The following is a 16,781-nucleotide window of genomic DNA, read 5'->3' as shown; positions in this document are numbered from 1 at the left end:
ATGACAATAAATAAAAGTCAGGGACAATCTTTGAATAAAGTTGGACTATTTTTAGAAAATCAAATATTTAGCCATGGTCAATTATATGTTGCTTTATCCAGAGTAACTAATCCAAAAGGATTATATATATTACTTAATGATTTAAACAACAATTATCCTAATCATATAAAAAATATTGTCTACAAAGAAATCCTACATAACATCACATAAATAAATACATAAAAAATATATACTATCTTATATTCTTTATAATATTAAATTTTTTTTAGTATAACATTTTTAACAATAAACTCAATAAAAATATTTATCATTATAACAACATCTTATTTGGCTTTTTCAGGATTTACAGAAAATGACAACACCTATTCATGCATTAAAACCAAATGAAGTGTATGAAACAATACAAGCACGAGTATGCAGAATATGGACAAACAACTATTTTGTCACAGGACGTCTAATAAGCCTTGACTATATTCTGGTTGATGAAGAAGTACTAAAATTTTAAAATATTATATTACATATTATTTTATATAACGTTTGTTAATATTGAATAAATTTTTATCTTTATTATTTATTTACAGCATGAAGCAATACAGGGAACAATTTGAGCACATGATTCGGACTATATTTCTCAAAAAATTGAACAAGATAATATATACAATATTAGTAACTTTTATGTTACTGAAAATAAACCAACATATAAAGTCGTTCCACACAGTGCTATGATCCAATTTGCACGAGCAACATCCTTTACTCTAATTATGGAAGACACACCATATATCCCATTTCACAAATTCTACTTCATAGAATTCGATCAGCTATATCAAAGAATAAATAATACTGAGATATTAACAGGTAATATATGTTACTTAACTTATTTTATTATTATTATAAATATTTCTTGAATATTTATTTACAAAATTTCCCTGTTTATATATAATATTAGATCTTTTTGGTGTATTAACAAGTGTCCAAAGCACTCGAACGTACACATGTCAGTACCAGACCAACAACACGGCGATCTATAATGATACAAAATATCAGGTACAATAAATTTATGCATTTTTCCTCACATTTACTATTCATTACAACTATTTAACGTGAATACAATATTTTTCCACTTTTATGATTCAATTTTATTAATCATTTTTATGAACTACATTTTTTCAACAGAAATGAACAACTACAGGTAAGCTTATGGGGACATAAAGCCGATCAATTTGATGAGAATGTACTTAAAACACTTAAGGCACCAGTTGTGACAGTTTTCTCAGCAATGTTGACGAAGCAATATCTAGGTATTTTTAACATTACTTTATTATAACATTTTTATATACATATATAAAAAATATAGCATACATTTATTATTTACTCTATTATATTTCTAGGTAACTCATATATTTCGAGTACATCAGCAACAATTTTCTATATTGACCCAGACATCCCAAAAACAACAACGTTAAAGACAAGGTAAACACACATATATATATATATATAATATTCTAATAAATTTATCATATTACATAATCATAAATTTTATTTATATTTTTCTTAACTTATTCATATTTTTATACATATAGATTTTTCCATCAAAATCAACAAATTGAATTCCTACCACCGCTACCACCGCCAAAAACACTTATCCAAACAATTGAAGAACAAATATCAGCAAACAGAAGAACAATAAACGAACTCAAAACATTGGATGCACAAAATAATCTGGTTAGTACTATTAACTTTCCTATTATTTTTTTACTACACTTAGTAAAAAATTTAAAACCACAATATTCTACTTTTTATGCAGGGTGGAAAATTCACTATAAGAGCAACCATAGTAAACTTTTCAACATCTCAAAGATGGTTCTACAATTCTTGCCCCAAGTGTTATCGACAACTAAAACAGGCAAGAATAGGTTGGTGGTGCGACAGTCATGGCCACATAAAGTCAACACCATCTCCATGGTAATTAAATTTATTACCAAATCATTTTTATTTATTATATATCTTTATTTACTTTAACGAGAAATTAATAACATTAAAAAAATATTTATATATATATTTTACAGGTATAGATTGATAATCCAAATTGAAGATCATACTGGAGACATGGAAGTTATCGCTTTTGGCAGAACCGCTCAGGCATTAATAAAAAAACCATGTTCTGCACTAACAATTGACGAAGGCTTTACCGGTCTATTTATAATACCACCAGCTATTGATCAGATCCGAGGACAATAAAAAATCTTCCAAGTCTTCTTTCAACAACGAGGCACCCAAATGAGCACATTAATTTTCAAAATATTTGAAGACATCCATGTTCCATCGTCACCACCAAAACAGTTAACTGCAGGAACAGAAGATCCACAAAGGTACATAATATTTTTTAAATTTTTTATCAACTATACATAAAAAATATTTATATTATATTGATCACAATTTTAAAAATCTTCTCATTTTTTAGCCCACAAGTAATACCATCATCACAGCTATCAACACCAACCACATTTGATCCACACACTCCAACACCTAAAAAACCTGGTACAAGGTAAGCCACATTCAACACAACAAATATTATCAACTAATTTAAAAACATATCTACAATATTTCATTTTTTCAGCCCTAAATCAAGAACAACAAGACAATCTGCAAAACGTCCAAAAACAAGGTAATATAAATATTTATTTCATACTATATAATTTAACCGTCTTTATTTTTCTTAACACTTATATTTACAACCAATTTTCCCATTTTCATATTTGCAGCGGAAAGAAATGAAATGCTCAAGAACCACAGCAGCGTTGTTTTTTATTTTGTACAATCTGTATATATATATATTATAAATAATAGTACTATATATATATATCTGTATAAATATGTTTGTACAAATTTTATATCTATCATATAATACAATACTGTATAATACATGTATATATATATGTATTTTAAATACAACTATCATATAATACAATATTGTATTCCGCAGTAACGCGCGGAATACATGCTCGTGTAGTCTATATTCGCCGTTTCTTTTTTCTTTTTTTGTTGAAAAATTGTATTGGAATTGTTTTCAATGGGGGATAAGCTAGATTTCAACTACAGAAAGATTAATTGAATTTAAGCACTTGTATGACGAGCTAGGTTCATCCAGAATATAATCATAAAATGCAATTACAATATATGATTTTATATAGGATACAAGTTTTTGTTCCCCTTGATTAATTGACATTTCTTAATTAATTTTGCTTTAATTGTTCAACACGTGCTTTCCTGGCACCATAAAACTCGACAAGAAAAAAAGTTGCGTGACATAATTAATCAATATCTACACATTATTCCTGCACACGTACATCTAGAATTATTCTTCTTTTCTGCAAATAGAAAGATAATAAATTTTGGTTTTTTTTAGAGAGGTATATTTTGCTCATATTGCCTTATTGGTTTGTGCAACATTAATAGTTTAACTGTCAAAGCCTGGATCGTTTTCTAAGATTGGAGAAACAATTTTGTTGTCATGAATCAATCATATATCCTTATCTCTTCGAATGGTGCAAAGGTGGTCGGTATTGCTATCAACTGGTGATAATGCTTGTTACTATGTTTAAATGAGGTAGCGATGACGGAAAAGATTGAAGCAAATATAAGTTGAGTAGTTAGTCCATTTAGTTCGCTGCTTTGAATTTTTAATTTGAGTTGAGATGTAATTTTATGTGAGAGTTTTTTACTGTAGCAAAAAGTTAGATGTGATTGTTTGTGAGAGTTTTTTACTGTAACAAAACTAAAATTCTAAACCCGAATCAGCAAAATGAACGGGGCTAAAACCAAAGCATTATTATTTCACCTACTCACAATAAGTTTCATATTTCGCTCCTTAAAAAAAAAAAAAATAGTGGAAAACATATAACAAAAGCACAATCAAAAAATATGATGTGCCCTGTGTTCAAGTAATTCTAAATAAATAAATAAAAATATGATTCTAAATCGGGCATATAAGTAACAATTTTGACATGCAAGGCTTCAAATGGTAGGAAAAACGTGTGCTGATGTATGAAACCAAACACCTAAATAAATACATTAAGGATAAGTACACACACTCTCTTTAATAAATCATTTACAATTGATAAAAAAATCTTATTGGTCTCGATCGAGAAATCCATAGCTCGAAAGCCGCACAAAAAATTACAAAAAAAATATTTTAAACATAGTTAGAGCACAACATAACACTAGAAAACGAAACAAACTCATAAAAAAACTCTCAATGCCATTGTCAAAGCCTTGTAAAATGAGATGACCAATAAACGAGCCATTAAAAAAGGTAGTAGAACCCAAGAAACACAACCATCGACCACCAAACTCTAACCCAACTTTGATCCGTCCCAACAAAGCTCCATGTCGTACACTACCACCACCACCAAAAAGTCCACAAACAGAAGTTCAGAGACCAAATTTTGAAGTTCGGAGCCTGATGACACACCTAAAACAACCCCACAATTCCGACCAACACTTTCTCCTAAATCCTTTCTACTATTTTATCTTTGTCTAAAATCTTTAATAAGAGAAAACACTACGGGCAATGCAATTTTTGAAAGTTAGGTGAATCACAACAACTATTTAGAATATGAAAGATACGTTAACCAAAGTAAAAGAGAAATGAAAATTAAATATTTTCTATCTAAGATGGCTCTTTTTGTAAAAATTTTAATTTATTACATTAATTTGTAATTTTTTAATTAAAATTTAAAGATCCATCCTTAAATTTAAGGTTAGAAACTAATATTATAATAGAGATTAAATTGTAAACAATTTAAGTAAAAAAATTAGTAAGTGTTTTTGGTAGACCATACTATCAATATAATTAATTTTTTAACTGTTAGATCTAATTAAAATTAAATGAGATTAAAAAAATATACATAATAAATAATTTCTTATGTAAATTTGACACTTAAAAATAACTGAAAAAATAAAATTATCAATAATTCTATTTTTCTGATCCGAAAAACTCTAAAAAAAAAAAATTAATGGAACAAAGATTTGGCTTCTTTACAAAGCATGAACAAGTATCTAAAAAATGAGAGAGAGAGAGCGAGGCTATTATTAGCGCGCACCCGCAGAACTTTCGCCCCATTTCTCTCACTCACTCTCTCTCCCTCTCTCTGTCTCTCTCTCAGAGCTCCAGCATCGCCGAACATCGCGCAATTGTTTCTCTGTCGTCTTCTCGCACGACCATCTACCACTCTCTCTCTCTCTCTCTCATATATACACACACACACATATATATATATATGCAGCAACTATAACAGTATGGAGCGGAGACGAACCGACAGCCCTGTTTATGCCCGCCAATGGACCAGCGAGTCCGGCACCACTATCCCCGCCTCACAGTCTTCTCCGGCAATGTCTCCGGCGCGTAACCGCCACGCTCGTTCCTCCTCCTCATCCGGCATCTCCAACATCAAGCGCACTCAGAACTTTGCCGCCAAGGCCGCCGCTCAGCGCCTCGCTCAGGTCATGGCCTCCCAGACCGCCGCCGACGAGGACGAGGACGAGGACGACGGCGACCTAGGGTTTCGGTACAGTGCTCCGCCGCCGCTCTCTCTTTCGAGGACCGTCAAAAGCGGCGCTACTAAACCTGCAGTTCCGTCTGCCAAGACCACTAGATCTCCTTCACCATCGGTAAAGTAAAGTTCACTAAGCTCTTGGATTTCAGTTTTAGCTGAGAATTGACTTCTTTAGTTAGCGGACTTGTGCTCAGAAATGAATTAACTGGACGACGTTTAGAGAGATCGGGTTTGAATTTGATGCTGAACAATGTGGATTGATGATCTGGTTTTTAGCTTCCGTCTTGGAGTGCATTGCATTGCCTATGCTTAGTGAAGTTCACTAAGCTCCGGATTCCGGTTCTGACTGAGAATTCACTTTTTTACTTAGTAGAATCAGCATTTAGAGAGATCTGTTTTGAATTTGATGCAAATCAATTTAAACTAACGATCTATGCATTTGCCTACTTTGTTTAGCTAGAGTACGGTGTTGGAAGATTTATAGTGGAGATTCCTAATTTGAATTTCTTCTATTCTTAGGGAATGTTAGATCAGGTCTTGATTTATAATTTTACTAAAAGTAACAAAGCTGATATTTTTTTTATAATTATTTTTTGGTAAGTTTATGCTAGTTGGATTGTTACTATCTATGAATATGCAGTAATTAATGGTTATGGTGGAAGAAGTTGGAGCTTGAAATTAGAAAGCTAACTGGATTCTCTCCTATTTAATTAGTTGGCTCAGAACTTTGTAGAGGAAACACCGTCTGCCCGCTCCACATCGACTGGAAGGCCGTCAATTCGTCCTGCACCATTGGCACCACCGAATAAAACAACTCTAAGGACTGCGGTTTCTATGCCACCCACGGAAACTCCTGTCAACAACTGGCAAAAAGATTATAGGTAAGCAGTCTTTTTGCATGAAATGCACCGCTCAATAAAGCTTACACATTATTTTGGAATTTGGAAGAACTATCCTAAGATTTCGAGTTACTGAAAACTTCTTAAAGACTAAACTTACTTCTTGGGGTGTTTCAAGTCTCCAACAGTTGGTCTACAGATTCCATATTATCGATAATTACCATACTTTTACTTATTCATTTATAAACAGACACCAATTCTAGAATCTAAATTGTCTTGGAAGCCGAGTTAAATGAACGCTTGCATATTTTTACTTTATTGGTGTGACTACAGTTGAGCCTGTCCTCATATTTTTAAACTGCAGATTCTTGTCAGAAACGGGACTATACAAGTCAAAGGATTCAGGAGATCAAAATGAGGCTTCTGCGCTTCGTGATGAAGTATGTACTACAATATCATTTTATTTTCTGCTTCATTCCAATAGAAATGAAGGGATATACATTTTGTTTTCCTTAAAGATGACGCTGAGATTAACTGTTGACCTTGCAGCTTGATATGCTACAAGAAGAGAATGAAAATATTCTTGACAAGGTGCATGATTTTCTTTGTTATTTCTCAGCGAAGTTGCTTTAAATTTCTAATCTAATATATTCTGGAACTTGTTATACAGCTCAGACATGAGGAAGAGAGGCATGAGGTGGCAGAGGCCAGAGTTAGGGAACTTGAAAAACAGGTACCTGCATATTTTTTTAAAATAAAAAAATTAAGTTCATGGTATTTTATACTTCTTTGGTAACTTATTTTACAAAAAATCCATGTGTGAAGACGTAAGAAATGCTTCAAAAGCAACTTGAGAATCTTTCTATTTTCTTGCTTCATCAGGTTGCTGCTCTTGGGGAAGGTGTGTCCTTGGAAGCTAAACTTTTGAGCAGGTGAGTAGAAGACTTTACTTAAAACGACCTTTGTGTGTCCTCTTCTTTCTCCTTGTGAACCTGCGTTCACCTCTGCCACTTGCTTTGCAGAAAGGAAGCTGCATTACGTCAAAGAGAGGTAACCTGAAACTTGACGTGTAGTTTTTTTATGAACGTGTAAAATAGTTTCCTTGTATTTCATCCCCCCACCCTACAACTGTGTGCTAGGATTTATGTCATTTGCCGGTTTACTTGAAATTGGAGTTTTTGGAGTATGAACGTTGTGGTTTTCATAGGCTGCACTGAAGGATGCAAAACAGTCAAAGGGTGTGGTAGATAAGGAAATTGTGTCCCTGCGTTCAGAAGTTGCGGTAAGTCTGCTACCATTTCTCCTTTGTGCCTTTATCCAGGCAGTGAAATTAAGTAGTAAAGTGATAGCTATCCATTAACATTTTAAAGCATTGTTTTAAATCAGTCTTAAATTATGCTGTATTTGCTTTTTATATCTTGCTTCTAGAAACTTTTAAGGCATTATTTCAACTCAATAAAATCTGATTCAGTCTTGTAAAATGTTTATCTGATTATTGGGAGTGAATGTAATTATTATGCTGTATCAACATCAACATGGATAAGTTAGAGAAGCACCACGTAACAGGAATAAATTTATGATGTAAAAAGGGTGGGTTTCCTAAATTTAAAAAATTCTCTTTTTTGAAAAAGGATTCAAAGTCTACCGTTAAAGTTTTATCTTTTGTTTCTTGTTTGTATCAGAATGCAAAAGATGCAGCTGCAACAATTGTACAACAGCTTCAAGGAGCTGAATCTGAAGTTAAAGCTCTTCGATCAATGACGCAAAGAATGATATTGACACAGAAAGAGATGGTTTGTATTAACGTGGTTGCATTTGATGGAGCCTTAACATTCACGTGGGTATTAATTATCATGTATTTCAACATTTCAGGAAGAAGTAGTTCTCAAGAGGTGCTGGCTTGCTCGTTACTGGGGCTTAGCTGCAAAACATGGTAAGCTATTGGCGTATTGTAATCTAATTTGTCACATAATCTCGTTACACTTTTCAGTATCTCTGTCGTATATTTTTGTTTGCCATTTTTGGCTCATGAGATATAGTTATAAAGAGATTTAAACCTCTGTAATTACCTTCCAGGTATTACTTTTAAACATTATGTTATCCTGACTGTTAAGTATGCCCCTGTCAATGGGTTTGGTTAAGTACATTGTTTACCGCTCACGATCACATCCAGCTCATCATCTATACATAATTTCTTCTTTGCTTTATAGGTATCTGTCCAGATATTGCAGTGACAAAGTATGAACATTGGTCCTCATTAGCACCTCTTCCATTTGAGGTTGTTGTTTCTGCGGGACAAAAGGCTAAGGAGGAATGTCGGGAAAAAGGTGAGTAGTTATCATTTTGTCTTTGTTGTGGATATATCTCTGCTATGTTTTTGCCTAAAGTGACTGGTATAGCTCCTTGAAATTGTATTTGCCTTTATTACTTTGTTGAGCAGGTGATGCTGATACAGAGAAGAGAAGTAAACTTGTTCAGGACTTGAATGACCTAACTGGAGAAGGAAATATCGAGAGCATGCTTTCCGTTGAAATGGGACTAAAAGAGCTTGCTTCCCTGAAGGTTCTGTTCTAAACACTAACTTAGCACCTATCTTAAGTGCATCTGATATATTGTTTCTTTATCAGTAAGGTGTTGTGTGGTTTCTTATACCTAGAAACAAATGTTATGCTTGCATCTTGAAGGTTGAGGATGCTATAGTGCTTGCATTCCCCCAGCAGCGGCGTCCAAATTCTGCTCGCCTATCCATTGCAGGTGTGCTTTGTTTCACTTGGAGCCAAGCAATTTATGCAGACATGAAATTAGTTTTTGAATACGACCTGTTCCCTTTATGGACTCTACTTGTACAATTAGTTTTGCAAGTCTCTTTAATCATTTGTCTGTATATTGTTAGGTTCCTGCTCAGTTTGGCATTCCAACAGTAGAAAAGCATAGAAAAATTGCTTGAAAACGGGTCAAGATCCTTTTATTAATCTCACTAACATGTCTCCCGAGAGATGGATTCCATTCTCAGGGAGGAACAAGAAAATAGAAGAAACAATAACAAATGGGGAATGCCCCTGCCTCCAATGGTCTGCTAACAGAAATGGCTCAATTCCCAGACACCTCTCCCACTCTTACTCTATTGTCTAAATACCTCTTTGCTAATAGACTCGTAACTGACTTGACACATCAGCACCTATTTTTCATTTTTCCACTTCCCTCCCCTGATTTCCCCCTACGGCCCCATGTCCTATTTTCCTCTTCATCCCAAGCTCGTAATATATGGTCTTCCAAGTTCCAGGGATTTCTCTCTCTCTCTCTCTCTCTCTCTCTCTCTCTCTCTCTCTCTCTCACAACCTTGTCCTCAAGGTTGAAAGAGGGAAACTGGAGACGGATGGCAGCAACGGGTTCCTAAGTGGATTCCCAATCCAGCGGGCCCTGCCACTTAATAAGCACCTTTGGTTCCTCGCAACCCCCCACCAGCACCACCCAAGAAGCCAACACATCCGTTGGATGGACACAGAGTTCCAGGTCTTCCGACAACTGAGCGGGAAGAGGTTGGACCTTAGTTGCAGCTCCCTTAAAGGGCTTTAGTTGAGACACGTGGAAGACCGGATGTATGCGAGCATCATCAGGCAGCCTCAAGCGATATGCCACTAGTCCAATGCGGTTCACTACTTCGAATGGCCCATAGAAGTGCGGATTGAGTTTCTCATTGACGCGGTGGGCAAGAGATTTCAGCCGGTGGGCCGCATTTTGAGCAGTACCATCTCGCCTACCTCGAAGCTTAACTCCCTCCGATGATTATTGGCGAATTTCTTCATGCAATGTTGAGCCAATGAGAGGTGGGATTTCAGCAGATCAAGCATGGCATTGCACAGGGCGAGCTGTTCTTCCACCGCAGCTACCGTGCCTGGAGAGTCTTGGAAACGATAGAGAGCCGGAGGATCACGACCATACACAATGCGGAAGGGGGTGAACTTGGTGGAAGCATTGAAGGTGGTGTTGAACCAATATTCCACCCACGGAAGGAAAGCTGACCACTGCCTAGGCTTATCACCTACGAAACAGCGCAAATATGTTTCTAAGAAACGGTTTACTACCTCAGTTTGCCCATCAGATTCCGGGTGGTAGGCCGAACTAGTGTGCAACTTAGTGCCATATAATTGGAAGAGCTCACGCCAAAACTCGCTCATGAACACGGTGTCCCGATCACTCACAATAGACCGCGAAATGCCGTGGAGCCGGACGATGCATGAAACGAACAAGGCGGCCACCTGCTTGGCAGAAAATGGATGGCCCAAGGGACAAAAGTGTGCAAACTTCGACGAGCGATCCACCACCACTAATATGGTGTCAAAGCCCCCAGACTTGGGAAGACCCCCAACAAAATCCATGGAAACGTCGTCCCAAACTTGGGATGGAATAGGAAGGGGCTGCAAGAGGCCGGCTGGAGACAATGCCTCTGTCTTATTTTTTTGGCATGTCTCACAATTAGCCACAATCTCGAATATAGCGCTTCATACCCCGGCAAAAAACTACTGCAGACAGGCGTTTGTAGGTGCGGACAAAGCTTGAATGCCCCCCAATCACCGAGTCATGAAACGCATGGACTAGCTGGGCTATCCAAGGAGAACTATTGACCAAAACCAGCCTATCTTTGTAAAACAGTAGTCCATTCTTTAGTGAATACCCTTCATGACCTCCCTTTTTTTTGAGTTTTGAGATGATGGCAACTTAGACCAATTCCATACATTGCTCCAACTGGATGGCAGCAAAATCTCACGTTTGTGGTATAGTAAAAGCAGCGAGGGAAACTCAGCCCAGTCTCCCCGGCAGGACAGTGCATTGGCTACCCGATTGGAGGCCCCTAACTTGTACTGCACCTCAAAATCGTAACCCAACAATTTGTACACCCAACGTAGCTGCTCGGGAGGAAGTTGGCGTTGATTCATCAGGAAGCGCAAGCTTTGTTGGTCAGTGCAGACCACAAAGTGATGGCCCAAAAGATAATGCCTCCATTTCTGGATCGCTAGAACCACACCCATAAGTTCCTGTTCATAAACAGACTTCAAACGGGAAGGAGGGGCGAGAGCTTTATTGAAAAAAGCGATGGGTCTGTCCTCTTGCATCAACACTGCCCCCAACCCACTCCCCGAAGCGCCAGTCTCGACAACAAACTGTTTTGAGAAATCTGGCATAGCCAAAACCAGAATTCTAGTCATGGCCAACTTGAGCTCTTCAAATGCGCGGCATGCTTCCTCCGTCCACACAAATCTACTCTTCTTAAGCAGCTCCGTTAGCGGCCTTGCAATAGCCCCATAGCCCCTAACAAACTGCATGTAATAACCGGTGAGCCCCAAGAATCCTTGCACCTCCCGGGCGTTGCTCAATGGTGGCCATTAGGTAATTGCTTGAATTTTTGAAGGGTCGGCAGCCACTCCATGAGCTGAAATGATATGGCTCAGGAATTCTAATTGTAGCTGGCCGAAACAGCACTTCTTTTTATTGGCAAATAACCGCTTGCGCTGCAAAACCTAAAGAACGGTGGAGAGGTGCTGGCGATGCTCCTCCCATGAGCGACTGTACACCAATATGTCGTCGAAGAATACCAAGACAAACTTCCGAAGATATTGACGGAAGATTCGATTCATGAGGGCTTGGAAGGTGGCCGGAGCATTCGTCAAGCTGAAGGACATGATGAGGAACTCATAGTTGCCCTCATGCATTCGAAAAGTCGTCTTCTCAATGTCGGCCTCATGCACCCGGATTTGGTGGTACCCTGCCCGCAAGTCCAATTTTGAAAACACCATTGCTCCATGGAGTTCGTCAACCAATTCGTTGATCATTGGAATAGGAAACTTGTCAGGGATCGTTACTTGGTTAAGCGCACGATAGTCCACACAGAAACGCCAACTTTCGTCTTTCTTCTTGACCAAGAGGACCAGACTGGAGTATGGGCTGCTACTTGGCCGTATGATCCCGAAAGTCAACATATCGGACACCAATTGTTCTCTCTCTCCTTTTTGAATTTGCGGAAATCGGTATGGACGCACGTTGGGCGGATCGACGCCCTCCTTCAAAATAATCCTGTGATCCCGTCCCCGGTGTGGTGGCAGCCCCGTGGGGTTATCAAACACCCCCTCGAAATTGTCCACCACAGTCCGCACCTCCCCCGGAACCTTTGTGTTCTCCTTATCCGACTGCTGCACCGATAGCTCACACACATCCACCAATACCCCAGCTTCGGCCGGCGACAATGTCCGGACTAAGGAACTCATCTTTACCGGTGCATAACACAAACTTGGGTCACCTCGCCTAACCACCCAAGTTGGCCCTGCTCGGAATTTCATTAGGAGCTTAGACCAATCCGCCCGTACCTCGCCAAGGGTGCTGAGCCACGACACCCCTAAGACCAAATCAACCCCACCCAATTCGAAGGAAAAAAAGTCCACCACCAAGTGACCTTGGATCCATACATTAACTTCTCTACAAATACCCGATTGCTTAACGCTCAACCCATTGCCCACCAAAATATTGTGGCTTATCGTGGAATCCGTTGGCAAGTGCAACTCGCCCACCACCTTTTCTGAGATGAAGTTGTGGGTGGCGCCGTGGTCCACCAGCACCACGAAGTTCAAGGACAATCCATCTTGGCGTTCGAAACCTCCTTCCCTTTGTCCTCCACCGCGGCCATCCTCACTGTCCTCCCCCGATTCTTCCCCTTCATCCCCCAAAATGAGAACCTGTAACTGCCGGTTCTTGCAACGATGTCCCGGGTTGAACTTCTCGTCGCATTTGAAGCAGAGTCTCCGGCCCTCCGATGTTGCATCTCCTCCTCAGTGAGCCGCCGGTACGCCGCCGCGTCGCTGGAAGGGGAATTCGACCCTAGGCGAGCCCCCTGACCTAACGCTGCCTCATTCTGAGGTTTGGATCGAAGGGGGCCCTCAGGTGGAAAGGAGCCCGAGTTTGGACCTTCAGAGGCTCCCCCGAAGCGCACCCAATAGTCAGATCTGGGCCCTCGGCCGACTCTGTTCCTTCTAACCCGATATGCAGCCTCATTGCAGGCCTCCACTTGTTGGGCCAGAACCATCATCTCATGCAAGCCATTGGGCCGATGCATCTTTAATTCGGCCCGGATATCCTCCTTAAGCCCATGAAGGAAAGCCCCCTTGAAAATGGCTTCGTGCATCTGTGCCGCCGTTATTTCAAACTCGTCCCCATAGTCCGCCACCGAAGTCCGCTGCCTGAGAGCCATCAGTTGCTCCACCGGATCGACCTCCCTGGCACGACCGAAATGCCGCAGCACCACCGCGCGGAGTTCACGCCAAGATCTGAACGGATCTTGCGCGTCTACCCACTGGAACCAACCCAAAGCTCTACCCTCCATGCATACCAAAGCTACCACCACCTTCTCTTCCTCCTCCACGTCGTTCAAGGCAAAGTACCGATCGGCCCTAAACTCCCATCCTTGGGGGTCATCTCCATGGAACAAGGGCATCTCTAGCCTCCTTCCCTGGTGTTCTGCTCGTCCTCTCGGAAGCGGTGGCGTCTCCTGCCGATATTCCCACTCGTGTCGCCGGGGTTCTTCGTTGTGAGGAGGCGGAGGTGGCAACACTGGCCGACCGTTCAGAGCCAGCCGACGAAGGTCGGGAAATCGCTGAGGACCAGAGTCGAACCGGGGTGGAGGTTGTGGGTTTCGCTGGAGAAATTCCGCCTGCCGGAGCAAAAGATTCTCCAGCCGGCGCACTGATCCTTGAACTTCACCCATCTGGACGCCAATATCGGTCACGTCTTCTTAGAGTTTAGGGAAAGGCTCCTTCATAGCTTCCACGATCTGCCGCGCCTCGTAAAACTTATCCAACCTTTGTTCGAGCCGAGACAACTCTTCTGCCGGAAGCCGTTCAACCGCTCTGATACCAAAATGTTAGGTTCTTGCTCAGTTTGGTATTCCAACAGTAGAAAAACGGAGAAGAATTGCTTGAAAACGGGTCAAGTTCCTTTTATTAATCTCACTAACAAGTCTCCCGAGAGATGGATTCCATTCTCAGGGAGGAACAAGAAGAAAATAGAAGAAAGAATAACAAATGGGGAATTCGAGGTTCCCCTGCCTCCAATGGTCTGCTAACAGAAATGGCTCAATTCCCAAACACCTCTCTCACTCCTACTCTACTGTCTAAATACCTCTTTGCTAACAGACTCGTAACTGACTTGACACATTAGCACCCATTTTCCATATTTCCACTTCTCTCCCCTGTTTCTTGCGATTTCCCCCTACGGCCCCTCTTCCTAGAATAGACTAACGTAATAGGAGGCCTAGCATATACTGATAACGATAATAGAAATCTTCTATGGCCATGTATGTCAACAATGTTAAAAAGAAGGGTTTAAACAAAATAAGGAAGTACGGGATTGTTTACCAATTTGTTAAAAATTAATTTTCTGTGATTATATAAGTCATGTCTGAAGTTTTCCTTGATGCTTTGCTTTTTATAATTGTGCTGACGAATATTTCAAAAAAAAAAAAAAAAATTGTGATGTATTCAGATTTCAAATCACCTGGTGATCCAAAGTTTATGGAGGCATTTGGTAAGTCACTATAAATTCTCTTACTGAATTTTGCTTCAGAATCCGCTTTATGATATGTTGCAGAAGAAAGTTACACTTATCATCTACTTATTGCTACTTGGAGTCCAAGTGATTGCCATGCTAACCACTAATATGATTTTTTCAGCAAAAAAGACTACTAGTTTGAATCTTGATACTGATACTGTTTTATTGTAGAGTTGAGCCCGGAGGAGTCTGAGGATGTTCTTTTCAAGGAGGTGTGTTGTTTCTTTTACAATAACTGCATTTGGGTCTTATTCATCTTTTACGTACTTCAAAAATTTGTTTACCATTGATTAGCATCCTTAATGCAATTAGTGTCGTAGTTCTTTTGCAACCCACTTGAACTATCTTGATCCTCAGTATTTTTAATTATGATTCCATTGACCGTAGGATCTGGTTAAACATATGAAATTCACGACGTTATTCTGTAAATTTTTTATGATGTTCACAGAGCATGTGCTGAAGGCAATGGAAGACCATAGGCACATGATTTACTAACCTGTTCTAGTTTTCCGTCTACCTTGCTAGATTCTCTTTACACCGTTTGTTAATACTGTTAAATCTAGATTAGTCTTTCTACCGTAGTTGCCATGCATAATTCTAGTAGTCTTCTCCTCTTACGCTTTGACTAATGGTTTTACATGGAATGGTCGGTACACCTTGATTGATCTTAACTTATCCATACATTCAAATCGCACAGGCGTGGCTTACTTATTTTTGGAGAAGAGCCCAAGTTAATGGACTAGAGGAAGACATTGCCAAGGAAAGGCTTCAGTTTTGGATAAACCGCAGTGCGCATTCACCTACCTCCCACGATGCTGTTGATGGTACTTAACACATTATTGTTCTTCAACACTCAATTTAACCCAAAAAAAAAAAAATCAAAAAATCGGTTACCATTTCAGTCTTTTCATTTTTAAGGAATTAACTTGTTCTATTTTTGCTTCTAGCATTGTGACTAGATGTCCTTTTATAAATAGCTGCGGTCTGGTGAAGATAGTATTATAAAATTGTATACTTGTCTTGATTTTTCTCAAATCAATGCATAATACTCAGATGTGGAGTATTTTCTTATTATTTGTAATTTTTGGGTGTTTTTGATCAGTTGAGCAAGGTTTGATGGAGCTAAGGAAATATGGAATCGAGCACAGACTGTGGGAAGCATCCCGCAAAGAAATAGACCACGAATCTTCCCCTTCTAATGCACGAAAATCTCCTGCCCACTGAAGAATGAAGAATCCTCACCGTCCATTCAATATTTTTGCTGTTTTTGCATTTTAATTAAATTTTTATTCCCTTTGTTTAAAGCCTTCTTATCTGGCTGGCGTGAGAGGACTAATTTGATGCTCCCTGAACCCTGATTCTCTCAAGAGCAGGGTATTTACTATTTACCTTTTCTTCCTTTTTTTTCTTCTCGATTGTACTTTATAAGAGGTGTATATTCCATACATAAGTTTACACGAACTAGAAAAGAACATAAAAAAAAAAGGTAAAATGTTCGTAAGAATTCAGTAGGAATACATTATGAATTATGTATATTATTTTGTTGGAAAATCACGTCTCACGAAAAAACGATACGTCGTCGGTACTCTAAACTTAATTATCGTTTTCTGAAACAATTGGCGTGCGCTTCATATCATATACACAAAAGACACGGCATTTATTTTATTTATTTATTTTTGCTTAGAAAGTTAATGACGTTTTATCGTCTAAAACATGTCGTTGTGATGTGGTTTAAATGGTAAAGATTGTCGTTTTAGCTGTTAAAGTCGTTTAACAAGATAAGGCGACATTT

General features: G+C 39.0%; 1 protein-coding gene across 2 annotated transcripts; it reads left to right on the top strand.

Moving 5' to 3' along the window:
- Positions 1–5,089: 5,089 nt before the first annotated feature.
- LOC21396340 (coiled-coil domain-containing protein SCD2) lies at positions 5,090–16,441 on the top strand. 2 transcript variants are annotated; one of them, XM_024167935.1, is made up of 17 exons: positions 5,090–5,670; positions 6,279–6,436; positions 6,759–6,834; positions 6,944–6,985; positions 7,065–7,127; positions 7,277–7,326; positions 7,417–7,444; positions 7,602–7,676; positions 8,077–8,187; positions 8,267–8,327; positions 8,605–8,721; positions 8,835–8,956; positions 9,079–9,148; positions 14,924–14,965; positions 15,161–15,201; positions 15,687–15,813; positions 16,092–16,441. In XM_024167935.1, exons 1-17 carry the CDS (start codon positions 5,299–5,301, stop codon positions 16,211–16,213), a joined length of 1,677 nt encoding a protein of 558 aa, XP_024023703.1. In that variant the 5' UTR covers positions 5,090–5,298; the 3' UTR covers positions 16,214–16,441. The 2 variants fall into 2 exon arrangements, with proteins under 2 accessions (XP_024023703.1, XP_024023702.1); XM_024167934.1 differs by having other exon boundaries at positions 6,270–6,436.
- Positions 16,442–16,781: the final 340 nt, after the last annotated feature.

The sequence above is a fragment of the Morus notabilis genome, unplaced genomic scaffold (genome assembly GCF_000414095.1).
Source record: "Morus notabilis unplaced genomic scaffold, ASM41409v2 Scaffold324, whole genome shotgun sequence".
Lineage (NCBI taxonomy): Eukaryota > Viridiplantae > Streptophyta > Magnoliopsida > Rosales > Moraceae > Morus > Morus notabilis.
This window is presented reverse-complemented; position numbering and strand designations above follow the sequence as displayed.

Coding starts and splice junctions, on each gene's coding strand:
- LOC21396340 (XM_024167934.1), top strand. CDS start 5,299: ATGGAGCGGAGACGAACCGACAGCCCTGTTTATGCCCGCCAATGGACC. Junction 7,677..8,076: donor CCCTGCGTTCAGAAGTTGCG/GTAAGTCTGCTA, acceptor TGTTTGTATCAG/AATGCAAAAGATGCAGCTGC. Junction 15,202..15,686: donor AGGATGTTCTTTTCAAGGAG/GTGTGTTGTTTC, acceptor CAAATCGCACAG/GCGTGGCTTACTTATTTTTG.